A 21,391-nucleotide genomic window follows, 5' to 3' on the forward strand; every position below is an offset into this window, starting at 1 on the left:
TGACGTCACAGCAATCAACGCGCGAACATCAAACAAAGCGCTTCGCAAACATCAATCTCCGCAGAAGCAACATTACGCAACAACTTACACCAATAGGACGAGCCCCCATTTGTTATGATCTGGCTCACAGGACCACAACAAAAACGATCAAGGGAGGACGGAGGAACGATAATAAAGATATAATTTATTTACAAATAATAGAATGTGCAACATAACCATAACCAAACAGAAAACAAATGAAACAAGGAAACGGTGGCTCGGACGGAGCTTCGCTGGCGGCAGGCAGAGCGAGACCGAGCAGACTGCAACCCTCTAATATAGACCACAGGACACAGGTGTTTCACATCAGGGCCCCGCCTCGTCATCAGCCACTGCAGGGGGGAAGGGAGAATACAGAAGGAGAACACATAGACCGGCCTGGGCCGTCACACAACATTTTTAGTAACACTAAAATCTTGATTATTTTTCTTATGCTCTGTAATGATTACTTTCTAATGGTTATAGATTGCTCTCTGTTTTGTTGTTGTTGTTGTTGTTTTACTGTTGCTCATGATTACTATTCACAGGTAAGATAACACAAAACATGCGTCAACTTTCTTTATCTCCTCTACAGTACACAGACACACTACAGGTATTTCCTGTCCAAGACATGTTAACAGCATACAATCTCTTTTATTTTACAGCATGCACATCATTAATATTACACACCACACACCTTATCAGGGAAAATAAAATGAAAAGGAATGAAGTATTTGAAGAAGCTAAATTCCATGTAGCAGGAAAATGAGAAGTATGGAACAACTTTCACGGGATTGAAACAAAAGAAAAGCAACAGCTGAACATAATAAGTGCTGGACCCCACCCATAATCATGCGACCTGCTACTAAATATGATTACATAAACTAAATGATGATCAAAATAAACAACACCAAAATAACCCTTAACCTTAACCAACAGAAAACACACTTCACGGCCCCTACAGCTGCTTCCTTTCTGTTTGTGAAAGTTTCTGTGTCCACTTCAAACAACAGGAGGAGACGGGGACAGTGAGCAGACTGATTCTGGACTGGAGGACTGGTGAGATGAGACTTGTCACTAAACCACATCCAGACCTCAGAACCAGCACACCCTGAGGGGGTTATGATCTGCTCCTTGACTATATTTGTATTCCAAATATGCTGCCACTGGTACTGAACACTTCATAGTGTGAATGTGTGTCATGTTTTCTGCATCATAGAAAGACAGCTCCTCTGATTGGCAGTCAAGGTAAATCCCTATCTTTTGAGGTGTTCCAATATTTGTTAACTGTGTGCCTGAACTAGATGTCAATTCTGATTCATTGTAGCTCAGATAATGATTTTGTACCCCTACTTTCCAGTAGTCCCTTTTCCCAACCTCTATTTCCCAGTAATGCTGCCCAGAGGTGAACTCAGTGGAGCTGGATACAGAAGCACAACGCACAGACGTGTCCTCTTTGTAACTTGGACAGGAATGGTTTCCTATGCCAGAGTGTCTGCTTGAATACCCTGATCCAAAAGCTGGAACACTCCCAAATCCAAACCCTACACTCATTCCACTATATTGAACAATGCTGGGACTGTACATCAGACTCCTCCCATCCCCAGAAACTTTAATGTTGTTGCTGTTACTTATGAGTGAGAGGTCTTCAGCTCGGGGCTTGATCACCTGAAGCATCTCCTTCCACACAAAGAACTGCAGGTGACTCTCAAGAGGCCCCAAAGAGACAGAGGGATTCACCACCTTGAGATTTCCTCCTCTTGGCTGAAATGAGCGTTTTACATCCACCATGTTGTTTTCCTCAGTCCAGCTATTTAAGAAGTTTTCATAATCTGTGATTTTCAGAACTGATGTCACCTTTTCCTCCAGCTCTCTGTTCTCAGACAAAGCCGTTTCCATGGCATTCAGTGTCTTGTTCATCATCTCAACAGCCTCTTCCTCTTTGTCTTTCAGGTCTTTCTGGATCTCATTTTCTCTCTTCCTCAGAAACTGGTGCATCTCCTCAAACTGTCTGGAGATCTGTGTCTTCAGCTGCTGAGACTTCTCTTTGGTTTTTGTTATTTCCTCCCTCTGTGTGTTGGCCAGACTCTCTATAGCACTGATATCACCACAAACCTGTTGCACAAACGCATCCAGCTCCTTCCTGACTGATGCAGCTGCCTCTTTGATTGGTTTAAACTTGTGCCCTTCGTGCCTCTCCCCATCTCGACATATGATACAAGCTAACTGCTGATCTGTGATGCAGAACAGTTTCAGCTTTTCTTCGTGTTCAGGGCACAACCGGTCATCAACCTTTAAAATCAACAAAATTAAAATGTTAGAAACCAAAATGGAGGGGCAAGTTTATAATTTGCTTCAAGACAAATTGATTCATTTGTCACTATTTCCTTGGGTCAGTACTTTACATTCACTACTGTAAGTTTAGTTTGCTCTTTAAGCATGGAAAATCACACAAAATGACATAATTGATTCAGAAGCTGCTGGTAACCTGCAATTAAGGTGCTGCAAGTTTTGAAGAAGAATTATTCTGTGGTCTGAACTAAACTGTTTAACCATATTGGTCACTGTATATTCGAATGAAAAAAGGTGAGGCTTGCAAGCTTTCAAAATCTATATGACTAAGAAAATATCTAAAACAATTAACTATCAATGGTTGTCAATAGGGGAGACTGGGGTACGGTGTACATTTTAGGACATCCTCAGGTGTCAGGCTTCAGCCTCAGACTTTAGATGAAAAGGCATAAGGTCTTAGGAAAACCTCTGTCAGGTGTCCACTAAACAGCCTCAGAAAAAAGTCGTCAGACCAAAAGGCATCAGAAAAAAGTCGTCATACCAAAAGGCGTCAGAAAAAAGGCGTCAGAACAAAAGACGTCAGAAAAAAGGCGTCAGAAAAAAAGCTGTCTTTGTCAGAAAAAAGACGTCAGAAAAGAGGTGTCAAAAAAAGGCGTCAGACCAAAGGGCGTCAGAAAAAAGACGTCAGAAAAAAGGCGTCAGAAAAAAAGACGTCAGAAAAAAGGTGTCAGAAAAAAGGCGTCAGACCAAAAGGCATCAGAAAAAAGGCGTCAGAAAAAAGGCGTCAGACCAAAAGGCATCAGAAAAAAGGCGTCAGAAAAAAGGTGTCAGAAAAAAGGCATCAGACCAAAAGGCATCAGAAAAAAGGTGTCCGAAAAAAGGCGTCAGACCAAAAGGCATCAGAAAAAAGGCGTCAGAAAAAAGACGTCAGACCAAAAGGCATCAGAAAAAAGGCGTCAGAAAAAAGGTGTCAGAAAAAAATATGTCAGACCAAAAGGTGTTTTTCAAACTTTGATTCAGTTGGGGCTTTTTTTTTGGAGGGGGGGGCAGACTAGTAAATTATTTATCTATCGCTGTATTTAATGACGTCATCGAAACACGACACCGGTAACGAGCTGTCGTGCAGAAAAGAGACTGCACCCGAAAGGAACACGCCTCTCCGATATGTAACGCCAGGTTCACACCGAACGCGGAAGTGCCACGAATAGACGCGGAACGGAGTCTGTTTCCTACCGGCGCCCTTGTTAACCGATTGTGTTGTTCACACCAGATGCACCGCGGCGCGCACCTCCGCAGCCGGTTCGCACCCTGCAGCGATCGTTTTGGTCTATTTTGTGTGTGAGTCGCGAACGATCGCATCAATCTGGGCAGGAAGTTACCCAAAGAAACACAAGAGAATTCGGTTAATTTTCAAGATTAAAGCAATTTTCAAAATAAAATACTGCGATTGACAAATACAATAGCCGTGTGTTTGCGTTTGTGATCTATTTGTGTTTATATACCTAAACAGAGCATGAGAAAGATGAACACACGCACATACCTAGGCAACACATACACACACACAGCCTACACACACAGCCACAGTCGACCCACACATACACTACACACGCAGCCACAGACCCACACAGCCTACACACAGGCAGAGGCGCTGGTTGACCGGTATGGAGAAATGCGCATCTGGTGTGAATGGGAGGGCTCCAGCTTGCGCGCGATTTTCCTTTGTGCAGCGCTTCTGCCAGAACAGCGCGGATATGTCGTCATGACATAAGTGTTGACGGTTTACTTTTATTGCTATTGTTGTTGTTTCTACTGCTCTAGGATGAAAAACATCATGTTTTGTTATGTGACGTGAATTTACACCATTTTAACCTATAAATAAAGTTATAGCCTATTTAAATATTCAACAATTTCATTTTCAATGATTGTATGTGGATAAATACATTTATGCAGAAAGCTTTGATGAGCAATTACATAACACATAACAAGAAATTAGTATGTGCTAATTATCATGTCACATTTAAAAACATGTTTTTAATTTTACAGCAGCAAAAAAAAAAGTATGGTCTGCAGACTGTTAAATCAAAGTTTGAAGAAATAAAAATAGTCAGTTTTTAATCTGATGTCCTTTTTTCCGGACACCTTTTTTCTGACAGCTTTTGGTCTGATGCCTTTTTTCTGACACCTTTTTTCTGACGTCTTTTTTCTGACGCCTTCTCTCTGACGTCTTTTTTCTGACGCCTTTTGGTCTGATGCCTTTTTTCTGACATCTTTTTTCTGACGCCTTTTTTCTGACGTCTTTTTTCTGGCACCTTTTTTCTGACGTCTTTTTTCTGACGCCTTTTTTCTGACGTCTTTTTTCTGACGCCTTTTTTTCTGACGTCTTTTTTCTGACACCTTTTTTCTGACGTCTTTTTTTCCGACACCTTTTTTCTGGCGTCTTTTTTCTGACGCCTTTTTTCTGACGTCTTTTGTTCTGACGCCTTTTTTGTGATGCCTTTCGGTGTGACGTCTTTTTTCTGACACCTTTTTTCTGACATCTTTTTTCTGACGCCTTTTTTCTGACGCCTTTTTTTCTGATGTCTTTTTTCTGACGCCTTTTTTCTGACACCTTTTTTCCGACATCTTTTTTCTGACGCCTTTTTTCTGACGCCTTTTTTCTGACACCTTTTTTCTGACGTCTTTTTTCTGACGCCTTTTTTGTGACGCCTTTTGGTCTGACGTCTTTTTTCTGATGCCTTTTTCCTGATGCCTTTTGGTCTGACGCCTTTTTTCTGACACCTTTTGGTCTGACGCCTTTTTTTCTGACGCTTTTTGGTCTGACGACTTTTTTCTGAGGCTGTTTAGTGGACACCCAGGGGCGGAGTGGGGCACCAAAATCTACCGGGAAAATTCTGACCGCACCGGCCCACCATCGGCCACACACACACACACACACACACACACACACACACACACACACACACACACACACACACACACACACACACACACACACACACACACACACACACACACCCACACCATTTGGGGTCCGCCCGCTATTCAGACATCCCGCTATTCCGACATGTCACTATTTAGACATCCCACTATTACGACATCCCTCTATCTAGACATGCCGGTAGTCCGACACTTTTTGATACCGCTATTCTGACACGTCTTTTCTTTTTCTTTTTTTTCTTTTTTTACAGCTGCGATACCCAGGCGCGTCTCTCTCTCTCTTTTCTTTTCAGCATGTCTATCACTGGTTTGATGAGGGAGTGATGTTCTTAATCTCAACAACTCAGCTATCAAGTCACAAACAAAACTGACACATATGATAAACAAACAGAACTATGCTGCAGTTTGTTTGTCAAGTTAACCTGTCACCTTCAGCACCACGGACAGCGCCGCGGATGAGCCGCGGAGCTGCAGCTGTGAGCGTCTGGGCTCTGGGCTTAAGGCCTGGGGCCTCATTTATCAAAACTGTAAGTAAGCAGTGTAAAACTGCTGCTACTAAATGTTTTGCTTAGGCCTACGGTGAAAAGACAGCCCAAAATATTTACACCTTTTTCAGATCTATCAAACTGTGCGTGCACAACTCTGCACCTCAACTTTGATAACTGGATCCAAGAATGGTGCGCAGTTGCGCACGTGAACACACCTCCGTCCCCGGAATGCCTACACAACCATATATGGTCAGCACGTGCATATTAATTAGCCATGTGCGCTCTGTGGAGCGACAACAAAGTGACAACGAAGACAACGGGCGGAGGGAGGGGGAAAGAAAGCGAGATACATGGCATTGGGCAATAAATCAGGCAAAAACCTCCCAAATCTCAACAAAAGGGAGCAGAAAAAAGAATAATCTTATGTAATCTGCCCCTTTATTCCAGACAATCTTTTTTTTCTTCTTTTACCTATGTTAAAACAATGTAAAGCAGCAGGATAAACTCAGGTGACAGAATAATAACAGTCTCAGTAGCTGCAGATCAGTGTGCGCTGCTGCCGGTGTGTTTTTAAACTTGGAGGGTTTGCTTTTTCTTCTCTAATAGGCCTATGTATTTGTGTATGAGAAACAGTGTCTCAGATGAAAAAATAAAAATAAATCAGAAGGACACGTCTGACTATAACGTAATCAATCAATGTCGGAAAAGCGGAATGTTTGAAAAATAGTAAAGTGCCGCTACTCCGACAATGAAAAAAAAAATGTCGGAATAGTGGGACGCTTAAAAAATAATGTTAATGCCGCTATTCCGACAATTAGAAGTCAATGTCGAAATAGCGGCATGTCTGAATAGCAGCATGTAACCACACCATTTACATATTACCGCTCACCGCTCAAACAGAGCTATGTGTCATTCCATATGGCAAAATATATGAGTGCCAGATGCAAAAAAAAAAAAAATCTGGGTGAAACAACTTAATTGGGGGTCTGGGGGCCTCCCCCATAATTTTTTTTATAAAGGCTACACCATTTCCCATATTCTGGTGCATTTTAACACATTGTTACTTTTATCTAGCTAAAAAGAAAAGAAAAGAAAGAAATGACAGAATGTGAAAGAGCTGCAATTAGTGCCTCCCAAGCAGATTTAGCCTACTTAACACTGCTGACCATAACATTACATCCAGTCATGTTTACTCCTTTATTTCCCCCTCTCAACTACTCTACTCTGCAAATTGATTTTACTGACAGCGCGCTGCAAACGCCACGGTTTCGTTTCGGGTCTTGTCCTACTCACCAACATGCTTCGGTGCCCGTGGAGAAGACAGAGTAGCTGCTGCTGTGATGTGAGAGGTTCCGGCTCGTAGCGGTACCGCGGTACCGCGTACCGACGCCCCCTGGCCCACTTACAGTAAAGCACGGACTGTGTTGTCTTGTTAAATTAATATAACTTATAGATAACGCAACACACGGGCAGGACTGATAAGGGTTGCTGGGTAGCTTCCGTGAGTCGATCTGTTTTTAGCCGTAGCCGCTAGTTCAATGATAACTTTCACAGTGACAGGCTGACGCATTTCCCATGAGGCTTTGCACCATTCAACATTAGTTTAAGAACAAACAAACAAATTAAATTGCTGGTTATTTTATATTTTGTGGTCATGAAAGTTCTGTAACACTGAACAAAAATAATTAGATAAAGATAGGAGGCTAAACAAAAATCATTTAGTAGGCTGGATTGATAAGAGTCTGATTCACTACCGCAACCATGAGTGAGAGGTAGAGAGACATGAAGGGGTACAAATTATGGTTGGACTTCAGTAAACAGGTGTAGAGGTAGAGCATGGAGATTATCAGGGTAGCGATCGGTAAATATTACTTTCAACTCGTGAGCACCACACGGCCGCGCAGGGCAGCTTGCGGCCGGCTCACTTGAGTTTATTGGCCGCCGGCCGACCGGGAAATCTCCCGGTCCTCCCGATGGCCACTCCGCCCCTGTGGACACCTGACAGTGGTTTTCCTAAGACCTCATGCCTTTTCATCTAAAGTCTGAGGCTGAAGCCTGACACCTGAGGATGTCCTAAAATGTACACCGTACTGGGGATGGTTGTAACAAGGAAATGGTTGTAACAGCATCACTTTCACCAATAAGGGTTAACAGTAGAGTTACATGATCAATATCATATGTACCCACTCCCTCCCTGACATTGCAAGTGAATTTACATGGCTATGGGAATAAGTGTGTACTGTAGGTCATACCTATCAAGTTTTGGATTTGAAAATAAGGGACATTTTCCGGCGCCGGTGTGAGCAGTCCCACCATCCCAAGTGGTGTTGCAGCCAAAAAACATTTTTTAGGACAGAAACTAATATTTTGGACCAAGCCAAAATTTTGACTAGTATTGATAGTTTGTATAACTTGTATATGATGAATGAGCAGATTCTTAGAAATATGAGAAATTTCATCAATGTTCATTTCAAACCACCATGCTGGTACAGCTGATCAAATGGCTGACGTGCTGTTGTAACACCTTTTATCTTTGTTGTTTTATTATGTGTCATTAAGTGTCACAATCTTTCCTGGAATTACATGGACTATGAGCTGCTTCTGACCTCCTGCTGAAGGTTTCCATTCATACATGTACACCATTTCCTGGTATTATCAGAATATATTCTTTAAGACAGCTTTCTATTGTTAGGATCCAAAACACTGTCAATGTTCTTCATTTAGCCATCAGTGATGAGTTCTTTTTGTTCATATTGAACCGCAGGAAGATGCTTTAGTGTTGGAACATGCACAATAAACTTACATAGGTGCATATTTTTTTGGTTTGGTCTCAGTTTTTAGTTTTTAATCTCACTGTTACAATTTTCCCCAGGTTGTGGAACAACCTACCCTGGTAGTGCAGGTTGTAACAGTGGCACTCCTTGCATTTGACATAGTGAATTATGTGATATAGTTTGAGAAGTTTAAGGCACTGCTGTCTGTAGAAGACAAATGAGGGTACTCATGTGTGTCAAAATGTGGGAGCCCTATGAAAATTCTGCAAGTTATGGAAGCTGAGACAAAAAGTGTTACAAACATCCCCGGTCTACCCTATAGTTTTCTTTTTAACTGACTAATTACTTAAAGCAGATATCAGCTTCACGGCCGTTTCGGCTAATGCTGCGTTCAAGGCAGGCTTTTGAAACCGTAAGTTACAGCTTCAAGTCACAACTACGACTTGGTAGCGTTCCAGGTAACCCGTAGCTCGTGTTTTTACCATCCTGTTGTCTGTGAAAGTTCCCTATAACGGCCACTCGTAACTTCCGACCCGTGAACTCGTACCAGATCGAACTGGTATGACTTCACAGGAAGGAAAAACACAAAGTACGAGTTTCTTTGAACGCACCATGAGTTAGCAGCCCCCGCCCTTGTCAGGCATCAATTGGTCCTCGTGCTACGTCACCACATTCACGCGCATCCCTTGGCTGCACACACAGCCCTTCATGCCGTTCTCTCTCCTCATTGGATAACACTTGTATCCCACAAGGAAAATTTTCTCCTCGGGTTACAGCAGAGCAGAGTGACGGAGAGACTCGTGTTTAGGCTGAAATACTTCATGTAAGTGATTGCTGACGGAAAATAGGACTATTTAGGACTTATATTAACAAAAACATTCCACTGATATCTGCTTTAAGCAGCCCAGTTTGCGGCCCACTATAATATAAAGACACGGGAACCATCATGGTATCACTGCTCATAAATATGTACAAAGGTTATTAAAAAACTTACTTCTTCTCCACCTCCATGCTTCCTCCTCTGTTTCTCAGCTTCTTTTTCAGCCAGACTTTTCAAAATGTGATTGGTCATCAAACATTGCCTTCTCGTTGCAACAGTCACACGACACTGTGGACACTGAGTCACTGAGCTCAGAGAAAGTGTGATACATTCTCTGCAAAAAGAGTGTCCACATGGGATCGTTACAGGATCATTGAAGATGTTCAGACAAATAGAACAGGCCAAATCTTCAATGTAAGAAGCAGATGCCATGGCTCTCTTTGTTTTTCCTTGCTCATCCAAACAGACTGACTAAGCACATCAAACCATCGCTTCCCATTTATCAGTGTAGCCCCACCCTGTGCTTCTTTTAGTGATGTCACCTTGAGCCTCGAGATGAATCTTCATTCACCTTTGAAAAGTAGGATATTTTCCACCCAGTCATTATACTGCTGATAATGCATCAGGTCTTAAAAGCTTTGATGTAACAAAGCCATAAACACAAGCTAACGCTCCAACCAAGACTTTGACCTTTCCAACTTCAATACCTTTACTGTAACAGACAGGCTGACATTTTCCCAAGTCTCTCTTAACATTAGAACCCATATTAAAATCAGAGTCATTCATCCTGTTAAAATCAAATTGATCATCAAGAAGCTCCATTCCTAACATGCTTCTACATGAGTAGATGTTGGAAAGAGACAAAATCAAAACTTTTTTTTCAAGCTTCTCTGTAGTCAAAGTGTTTTGAGTGTGGATTCCCTCCTTGTGTTCTCATGAGATTTTATTTTCATATGATATCCACTTCATGTCTAAGTGAAACTGCTGAAGCCTCAGAGTGGCTTCAGATAAACTTTGGAAATGTTTGATGAGGGAAATATATTATTAGCAGAAAGAGTGACCAATAAGTTACAGAATCACTGACAACAGGAATGACGACAAAATGCATTCATTTAGTATCAACTGAAATGACATTGCAAGGAAAGATTGAGAGGCTTCATTGCATAAACTACAGTAGAGAACAGTGCATCACTGAAACAGAAATGCTTTAAAATACCTCCATGGGCTCCAATCTTTTTCTTTTTTTGTGTGGGGGAGGGGGCATTTTTTGCATAGCTTTTTCAAATTCTCAAAATAAATCTTTAAATCTGTCATCATCATCCACACCTTGAAGACAGATTAATTTAGAGCACAGGCTCTGCACAGTAAGACACACACCTTAAGTTAAAAAACAAAACAAAAAGCAAAGTAAAGGTAGCAACAACATTATTTTTCTTGTTTTCTGTAATGATTATTTTCTATAGGGTATAGAATAGATTGTTCTCCATTTTAGATTTTACTGCTCATGATTAGCATTCATACACAGCACAAAACATGAGTCAACTTGCTTTACCTCCTCTACTGTACACATGCTACTCTTCATGTCAAAGACATGTTAACAGTCTTTCATTTTAAGTCATGCGCAGCATTAATATCAAACATCATATCCGGGAAAATTAAATGACAGGGAATGAGGTCAATCTGAAGAAAAACAATTTGAAAAAAGCACAGTCCAGTTTGTGATCAAACAACAGGAGGAGACGGGGACAGTGAGCAAAGTGATTCTGGACTGGAGGACTGGTGAGATGAGACTTGTCACTAAACCACATCCAGACCTCAGAACCAGCACACCCTGAGGGGGTTATGATCTGCTCCTTTACTATATTTGTACTGAAAATATGCTGCCACTGGTACTGAACACTTCATAGTGTGAATGTGTGTCATGTTTTCTGCATCATAGAAAGACAGCTCCTCTGATTGACAGTCGAGGTAAATCCCTATCTTCTGAGGTGTTCCGATATTTGTTAACTGTGTGCCTGAACTAGATGTCACTTTTGATTCATTGTAGCTCAGATAATGAGTTTGTACCCCTACTTTCCAGTAGCTCCTTTCTCCAACCTCTATTTCCCAGTAATGCTGCCCAGAGGTGAACTCAGTGGAGCTGGATACAGAAGCATAACGCACAGACGTGTCCTCTTTGTAACTTGGACAGGAATGGTTTAACCTGCAACAGTAGTGACATCCCCTTGAATACCCATATCCAAACCCTCCATTACTCTGATTAGATTGAACAATCTTGGGACTGTACATCAGACTCCTCCCATCTCCAGAAACTTTTATGTTGTTGCTGTTACTTTTGAGTGAGAGGTCTTCAGCTCGGGGCTCGATCACCTGAAGCATCTCCTTCCACATGAAGAACTGCAGGTGACTCTCATGAGGCCCCAAAGAGACAGAGGGATTCACCACCTTGAGATTTCCTCCTCTTGGCTGAAATGAGCGTTTTACATCCACCATGTTGTTTTCCTCAGTCCAGCTCTGTAAGAAGTTTTCATAATCTGTGATTTTCAGAACTGATGTCACCTTTTCCTCCAGCTCTCTGTTCTCAGACAAAGCCGTTTCCATGGCATTCAGTGTCTCGTTCATCTTCTCAACGGCCTCTTCCTCTTTGTCTTTCAGGTCTTTCTGGATCTCATTTTCTCTCTTCCTCAGAAACTGGTGCATCTCCTCAAACTGTCTGCAGATCTGTGTCTTCAGCTGCTGAGACTTCTCTTTGGTTTTTGTTATTTCTTCCCTCTGTGTGTTGGCCAGACTCTCTATAGCACTGATATCACCACAAACCTGTTGCACAAACATCTCCAGCTCCTTCCTGACTGATGCAGCTGCCTCTTTGATTGGTTTAAACTTGTGTCCTTCGTGCCTGTCCCCATCTCGACATATGATACAAGCTAACTGCTGATCTGTGATGCAGAACAGTTTCAGCTTTTCTTCGTGTTCAGGACACAACCGGTCATCAACCTTTAAAATCAAGAAAACAATCAAGAATGTCATTAATATTACAATTCACAATGAATGGGGAGAGATAAAATACACTCTAAATACCACCTACAGCTGATGTCAGTAGTTTAACATTTACTTTCAGACAGATTGTCTTAGACATTTTTTTTCTCTTCATCACAATTTCATTCGGTCAGAAGTTTACATACAGTATACTTATTTGACTGTTGTTTTTTTTAATTGCTCAGAAAATAATGATAACTTGTATAATCTGTCGCAACTCATCGGCGGCATCTTTTGTGGGAAATGTCTTCCTGAATAAATGTCATGTGATCTGATAAACTCAAATGAAACAGCTTGCCCATATGTTTGGAGTATACATTCTGTATGTTAGGAGGGTAAATTGGATATATTCAAGAACCCTCTTTGAACACCAGGAAGTGAAAGTTAGTTACAAATAAGTCTTCAAAATGGACAATGACCCAAGCATACTTCCAAAGTTCTACCAAAATGGCTTAAGACAACATTATCAGATGAGTGGTTATCATAAAGCTTTGTTGAATCGAACTCAAGTGAACATTTGCATGCATGTGAGCAAGGATACCTACAAACCTGACTCAGGTGTACCCGTTGTGTTTGTTTTTTAAACCTAATATGACTGAAACTGTTCTGAACTTACAACAAAGAATGAAAATGAAAGTGGTTCTAAAACTTACTTCCTCTCCATCTCCATGTTTCCCCCTCTGCCTCTTAGCTTCTTTCTCGGACAGACTTTTCAAAATGTGATTGGTCATCAAACATCTCCCTTCAGTTGAGACAGCTGCTCGACACTGTGGACACTGAGGCACTGAACTCAGAGAAAGTGTGACACATTCCCTGCAGAAAGAGTGTCCACATGGGAGCATCACAGGATCATTGAAGATGGCCATACAAATGGAACAAGTCAGATCTTCAGTGTAAGAGGCAGATGCCATGGTGCCTTGTCTCCTCCTTTTCTCTGTCAAACCCGACTAGAACTTTCTATTCCCCAGAACAGGCAAACACCCCGTGATGTCTCCCTCCTCTCTCTGTTAAACCGACTGATCACAAGAAGATCTTCAATCTCTTCATCGTGGAGGAAGAGACCAGCTAATAATTGCTGTAGGTGTAAAGAGCAGGAAACCAGGTTGATGAGAAGCAGGTGTGCAGAGGAGGGTGGATGCCATAGGTACCAAAAGGCCCCGCCCACCCCCGGGGGAAAGAAAACATGGACAGGAGAGAGGCGACCCGGATCCTGACAATGTGTTTCCATACACACTGTTTTCAACAAGGGAATGACACTAAAAGATTTTCACTTTGAATGACATCCTCTTCATTTGTCTACGTCACACTGCTAAAGCCTCAGAGCTTCAGATAAACGTTGGGAATATTTGATAAGGGTAATGCATTATTTGCAGAAACAGTGACCCAGAAGTTACAGAATCACTGACAACAGGAAGCACAACAAAATGCATCACTATTGATTTTAAAATAGATTTTATTCACTCTTTTAGTATCAACTGAAATTCTATTACAAACAAAGATAATTCAGATGCTTTATTGCATACACTTCTTTAGAGTATAATACAGTGCAGTTTGGGGGGTTCACCGAATGAATCTTCAAATCTGTCAGCATCATCCACACTTTAAAACTGAACACAGAGAAACTTCCCCTCTATCACACTCAGCACATGCTCTGCACAGTGAGACACAAACCTTCAAGGGGAAAAAAAGCAAAGTAAAAGTCTGACATGAACAACATTTTTAGTAACACAAAAATGTCTTTTCTTTTTCATTGTTGTTCATGATTACTATTCACAGGTAAAATAACAGAAAACATGGGTCAACTTTCTTTATCTCCTCTACAGTACACAGACACATTACAGGTATTTCCTGCCCAAGACATGTTAACAGCATACAATCTATTTTATTTTACAGCATGCACATCATTAATATTAAACACCACACACCTTATCAGGGAAAATAAAATGAAAAGGAATGAAGTAAATTTGAAGAAGCTAAATTCCATGTAGCAGGAAAATGAGAAGAACAACCTAATTTTTCTTTCTGTCATGTCCACACCAGACCTGCCAGATGCTCCACATCCAGCTAATCCAACTAAAGATTAAAGTGTTATTAACAAAACAAAAAAGATTAAATCATAATATAGTGTACAAACTTAAACCAAAGTAATCACAGTGATCAACAACTAAAACAGCATTCAACAAAAAATACGACGACCCACGCTCACCTTCTCTCACCTTCTCTCTCCAACAAAAGAAAAGCAACAGCTGAACATAGTAAGTGCTGGACCCCACCCATTATCATGCGACCCGCTACTAAATATGATTACATAAACTAAATGATAATCACAATAAACAAAATAACCCTAAACCTTAACCAACAGAAAACACACTTCACGGCCCCTACAGCTGCTTCCTTTCTGTTTGTGAAAGTTTCTGTGTCCACTTCAAACAACAGGAGGAGACGGGGACAGCGAGCAGACTGATTCTGGACTGGAGGACTGGTGAGATGAGACTTGTCACTAAACCACATCCAGACCTCAGAACCAGCACACCCTGAGGGGGTTATGATCTGCTCCTTTGCTATATTTGTATTCCAAATATGCTGCCACTGGTACTGAACACTTCATAGTGTGAATGTGTGTCATGTTTTCTGCATCATAGAAAGACAGCTCCTCTGATTGACAGTCGAGGTAAATCCCTATCTTTTGAGGTGTTCCAATATTTGTTAACTGTGTGCCTGAACTAGATGTCACTTTTGATTTATTGTAGCTCAGATAATGATTTTGTACCCCTACTTTCCAGTAGCTCCTTTCTCCAACCTCTATTTCCCAGTAATGCTGCCCAGAGGTGAACTCAGTGGAGCTGGACACAGAAGCATAACGTACAGACGTGTCCTCAGTGTAACTTGGACAGGAATGGTTTGACCTACCACAGTATTGACAACTATACCGTCCATTGTTTTGCTGAGATTTAACAACATTGGGACTGTACATCAGACTCCTCCCATCTTCAGACACCGTTATGTTTCCACCCTTACTTTTGAGTGAGAGGTCTTCAGCTTGGGGCTTGATCACCTGAAGCATCTCCTTCCACATGAAGAACTGCAGGTGACTCTCATGAGGCCCCAAAGAGACAGAGGGATTCACCACCTTGAGATTTCCTCCTCTTGGCTGAAATGAGCGTTTTACATCCACCATGTTGTTTTCCTCTGTCCAGCTCTGTAAGAAGTTTTCATAATCTGTGATTTTCAGAACTGATGTCACCTTTTCCTCCAGCTCTCTGTTCTCAGACAAAGCCGTTTCCATAGCATTCAGTGTCTCGTTCATCTTCACAACAGCCTCTTCCTCTTTGTCTTTCAGGTCTTTCTGGATCTCATTTTCTCTCTTCCTCAGAAACTGCTGCATCTCCTCAAACTGTCTGCAGATCTGTGTCTTCAGCTGCTGAGACTTCTCTTTGGTTTTTGTTATTTCTTCCCTCTGTGTGTTGGCCAGACTCTCTATAGCACTGATATCACCACAAACCTGTTGCACAAACGCCTCCAGCTCCTTCCTGACTGATGCAGCTGCCTCTTTGATTGGTTTAAACTTGTGTCCTTCGTGCCTCTCTCCATCTCGACATATGATACAAGCTAACTGCTGATCTGTGATGCAGAACAGTTTCAGCTTTTCTTCGTGTTCAGGGCACAACCGGTCATCAACCTTTAAAATCAACAAAATTTAAATGTTAGAAACCAAAATGGAGGGGCAAGTTTATCATTTGCTTCAAGACAAATTGATTCATTTGTCACTAGCTGTTCCTCACTTAGAGTTCATTTTATTCATATTGAACCGCAGGAAGATGCCTTAGTTTTGGAACATGCACAATAAACTTACATAGGTGCATATCTTTTTGGTTTGGTCTCAGTTTTTAGTTTTTAATCTCACGGTTACAATTTTCCCCAGGTTGTGTGACAACCTACCCTGGTAGTGGGGTAGGTTGTAACAGTGGCACTCCTTGCATTTGACATAGTGAATTATGTGGTATAGTTTGAGAAGTTTAAGGCACTGCTGTTTGTAGAAGACAAATGAAGGTACTCATGTGTGTCAAAATGTGGGAGCCCTATGAAAACTCTGCAAGTTATGGAAGCTGAGACAAAAAGTGTTACAAACATCCCCGGTCTACCCTATAGTTTTCTTTTTAACTGACTAATTACTTAAGCAGCCCAGTGTGCGGCCCACTATAATACAAAGACACGGGAACCATCATGGTATCACTGCTCATAAATATGTACAAAGGTTATTAAAAAAACTTACTTCTTCTCCACCTCCATGCTTCCTCCTCTGTTTCTCAGCTTCTTTTTCAGCCAGACTTTTCAAAATGTGATTGGTCATCAAACATTGCCCTCCCGTTGCAACAGTCACCCGACACTGTGGACACTGAGTCACTGAGCTCAGAGAAAGTGTGATACATTCTCTGCAAAAAGAGTGTCCACATGGGATCATTACAGGATCATTGAAGATGTTCAGACAAATAGAACAAGCCAAATCTTCAGTGTAAGAGGCAGATGCCATGGCTCTCTTTGTTTTTCCTTGCTCATCCAAACAGACTGACTAAGCACATCAAACCATCGCTTCCTATTTACCAGAGCAGCCCCACCCTGTGCTTCTTTTAGTGATGTCACCTTGAGCCTCGAGATGAATCTTCATTCACCTTTGTTCAGCAAGATAATTCCCCTTAAATAACATGATAATGAGATTCCCTTAAATATACGGTTCACTGTATACAGTAAACTTCGATAAAATATATTTTTCTTCATCACACAGCTCTTGAACATTGTTCATCCTATGAGACTAATAGAAAGGTGTGATGTCACACTCTAGTGGTGAAAGTTTAGAGCTGCAGTTTGGAGGACACTGGAAAAGTAGGATACAAGACTAATAATTCTTCCACCCAGTCATTATACTGCTGATAATGCATCAGGTCTTAAAAGATTTGATGTAACAAAGCCATAAACACAAGCTAATGCTCCAACCAAGACTTTGACCTTTCCAACTTCAATACCTTTACTGTAACAGACAGGCTGACATTTTTCCAAGTCTCTCTTAACATTAGATCCCATATTAAAATCAGTGTCATTCATCCTGTTAAAATCAAATTGATCATCAAGGAGCTCCATTCCTAACATGCCTCTTTGTGAGTTGATGTTGGAAAGAGACAAAATCAAAACTTTTTTTTTTCAAGCTTCTCTGTAGTCAAAGTGTTTCCAGTGTGGATTCCCTCCTTGTAGTAAGGGCAACATATGAAAATCTGGGAACTAAATCCTTACCAAGAAATTTCTTCACAGTTGTCTTTAGGAACATGCGTAGTATGACGTCTTAAAATGTTGAAATTCAACTCCCGTGGGAAACCCCCTAAAAAACGACTCAAAGTTGGGGTACCCGTAACTGGGTTTTTGAACATTCCGTAATGTTAAATTTGGCCTTGAGTAACTTGTGAGGGGTCAAACTAGGGGTTTTTCATGATTCTGAGTTGATTGCAAACATTAGTTTTACACCCAAAACACTCCTTGGTGGAGAAAAAAACAGCCACACCCACTTTTCTTGTTCATCGGAACCCCCATCACCACCACCAATAGAATGTTGGTGCAGGGAAGTTCCATAGTGCAGTTTCAGCCGACGCAACCCGGCTCAGGCTGCAGCGGCAGCACCATTCATCCTATTAACCATTTTTCTTCCATTGCAATGAGTCTGGAAACATTATTTTAAGGCCGAAAAACTCCGCAATGTTACTTTAATGCAAATTCAATCATGAATTCTTTGGCCTTACCACTGCAACTTCTGCAAATTTGCTATCATAGACCGCTGTGGCTACTAGCTGTGGTCAGCTGTGGCCACAGTGTTTCCATTACATTTTTTTGCATGTCTGTGTTTTTATTACTAGTTATTGTTTTCATATAACATTAAGTTGTATGCGGATCGGGAGCGAGAGAGAAGGAAAGACATGAGGTGCACACCAGATTTCACATACCAGTAAAAACGGAAACATACACATAGCCTACACACAGACACACACTTCTCACTATTGGGTACATGTACTGTACATTAAAAGGTTGCTTTCTTCTACTTTTTATTTATTGCCATGGTAAATCGGCCTAAGTATTGTTTAGTGGTAGTTGTAGTTGGTTAGCATTAAAAGTGAGGAATTTTGGAGTTAGCTAGTGCTAGACATGTTGAAGCCATATACAACCTTAGATCATTGACAGACACTTTTTACACCTTATGTGAGAGCATAAGAACTTGAAATATGTCATGTCATTGCGTTGATAACATGCATAAGAAACTTAAAAATTGTGGTAACACTTTATTTGATGCCTATCTCTATAATGCATTATTGTCATACTTATAATGGGTTATAATAATAAAAGTTATAATGCAGTTATAGCACTGTATAACTATGGTTATAAACACTCATAAATGATTATAATGCTTTATAACAATAATCATAACACACTATAAAGCATTTTATCTTGTCTTATAAGGTCAGGTATTAATATATTATAACTATTAGAAACTCACTGACAATGCCCACATTGATAATGCATTAAAATATAGTTATAATGTGTTACAATTGGCTTATAGTTGTGTATAACTATCATAATAAACGCTCATAAATTACCATAAGGCTTTATAACAATAAGCATAACATATTATAGACCATTATAACTCTATTGTAATACTTGACCTTAAGCCATTATAAAATGCTCTATGATGTGTTATGCTTATTGTTATAAAGTCTTATGATCATTTATGAGTATTTATAATGATGGTTATACACTTTTATAAGCCAATTATAACACATTATAACTATATTTACGATGTATTATCGACGTGGGCATTGTCAGCCAGTTACTAACAATTATAACGTATTATTATACCTGACCTTATAAGTCATCATAAAATGTTTTATAGTGTGTTATGATTATTGTTATAAAGCCTTATGATCATTTATGAATGTTTATAATTATAGTTATACAATGCTATAACCACATTATAAATCATTATAAGTATGGTTATAATGCATTATAGAGATAGGCGTCAAAGTCTTACCAAAATGGCTGTTAGTTGGTAAATAACAGTAAATAATATGGTTAGTTAGCCAACTCCTATGTGCGACTGAATCTGATGACCATCTCTGACCATTTTATTTTCCTAAATTCTAGCTGACTGCCCCATTAGCTATCAAGCTAGGAAAACATGGCGTAGGCCTATTGTCATCGCAAGGATTTTTGCAGAACGGTTTAGGCTATTATAATAAAGGTGATCTACTATACTCAATAGAATACATTAGAGATCAGCTATTCCTGTGTATGACAGAGGTTTTCTTTAATGTCACAAAAAAACTTCTACTATTACTACTGAATATTTAATATAACTTATATTCTACCTTTTTACATTGTTGGACATTAATCTAGCACACACGTCAATGTCATGTCAAAAACCTGGGGGCCAGATCTGTCCTGCGACACTTTTATATGGCCCTATTATGTTAATAATGGCCCACCAATATAGCATTCACATTACTCAAATTACAAATCCCATAATACACTACAACAGCTACCACGGCCATGACCAAGCAATAGGCCCAAGCTGGAATGAACAAGTTTGTGACACACTGCAACATCTTTTTCCATTCTTCAAAAACGACCTCTTAGAGCCTGGATGCTCGATGGAGATTGATGCTCAGTGTGTGTGCAGATTAACATTACCATGTTTGCAATCAATGTAGCACCACTGTGTATTTTTTGTACTTTTCTCATGTTCATTTCGAACAAACTTGTTTCAGTTGTTGCTGGTATGTGAAATCTGGTGCATGTCCACTGTCTTTTCTCTCTCGCTGCTTGCTACCGATCTGCATAATAAATTACATCTATAATAACTTTTTTAATAAATTTAGCGACACCACAAAATCCTGGAGGGTCTGTAGAAATATAATAGAAAAAAAAATAGAAAAAAGGGTAGAAAGTTATATTGAGTATTTAGTAGTATTATGTAACACAACCTCTGCAATGATAAGGAATGGCTTCTCTGCAATACATTCTATTGGTGGTGGTGATGGGGGTTCCGATGAACAAGAAAAGTGGGTGTGGCTGTTTTTTTCTCCACCAAGGAGTGTTTTGGGTGTAAAACTAATGTTTGCAATCAACTCAGAATCATGAAAAACCCCTAGTTTGACCCCTCACAAGTTACTTAAGGCCAAATTTAACATTTCGGAATGTTCAAAAATCCAGTTACGGGTACCCCAACTTTGAGTCGTTTTTTAGGGGGTTTCCCACGGGAGTTCAATTTCAACATTTTAAGACGTCATAGTACGCATGTTCCTAAAGACAACTGTGAAGAAATTTCTTGGTAAGGATTTAGTTCCCAGATTGGTCAAATATCTGCTAAAATGCCCTTACTATTGTGTTCTCATGAGATTTTAATTTCATATGATATCCACTTCATGTCTAAGTCAAACTGCTGAAGCCTCAGAGTAGCTTCAGATAAACTTTGGAAATGTTTGATGAGGGAAATATATTATTAGCAGAAAGAGTGACCAATAAGTTACAGAATCAACAGGAATGACGACAAAATGCATTCATTTAGTATCAACTGAAATTACATTGCAAGGAAAGATTGAGAGGCTTCATTGCATAAACTACAGAACAGTGCATCACAGAGACAGAAATGCTTTAAAATACCTCCATGGGCTCCAATCTTTTTCTTTTTTTGTGTGGGGGAGGGGGCATTTTTTGCCTAGCTTTTTCTAATTCTCAAAATAAATCTTTGAATCTGTCAGCATCATCCACACCTTGAAGACAGATTAATTTAGAGCACATGCTCTGCACAGTAAGAAAAAAAAAAGCAAAGTAAAGGTAGCAACAACATTATTTTTTCTTTTTCAAAGGAGGTTAAATCGAAAGCAACTGGACTTAGTTATTTGTCTAGGAAGACGTTTCACCTCTCATCCAAGAGGCTTCATCAGTTCATGTACGCAGCTGACCAGGCTTACATGAACTGATGAAGCCTC

At 40.4% G+C, this 21,391-nt stretch overlaps 2 protein-coding genes across 2 annotated transcripts; both read right to left on the bottom strand.

The window, feature by feature from the left end:
- Positions 1-1,113: 1,113 nt before the first annotated feature.
- On the bottom strand, positions 1,114-13,276 carry LOC310988951 (uncharacterized protein; the record flags this gene model as incomplete). Its single annotated transcript, XM_083975773.1, has 5 exons — positions 1,114-2,310; positions 9,504-9,800; positions 10,402-10,408; positions 11,152-12,323; positions 13,019-13,276. 5 exons carry the CDS (start codon positions 13,274-13,276, stop codon positions 1,114-1,116), a joined length of 2,931 nt encoding a protein of 976 aa, XP_083831899.1.
- Positions 13,277-14,883: 1,607 nt separating this feature from the next.
- LOC310988342 (nuclear factor 7, brain-like) lies at positions 14,884-16,896 on the bottom strand (the record flags this gene model as incomplete). Its single annotated transcript, XM_083974892.1, has 2 exons — positions 14,884-16,044; positions 16,639-16,896. The coding sequence occupies 2 exons, from the start codon at positions 16,894-16,896 to the stop codon at positions 14,884-14,886; spliced, it is 1,419 nt and encodes a 472-aa protein (XP_083831018.1).
- Positions 16,897-21,391: the final 4,495 nt, after the last annotated feature.

This window comes from Trachurus trachurus, assembly GCF_905171665.1.
Source record: "Trachurus trachurus genome assembly, chromosome: 7".
Classification (NCBI taxonomy): Eukaryota; Metazoa; Chordata; class Actinopteri; order Carangiformes; family Carangidae; genus Trachurus; species Trachurus trachurus.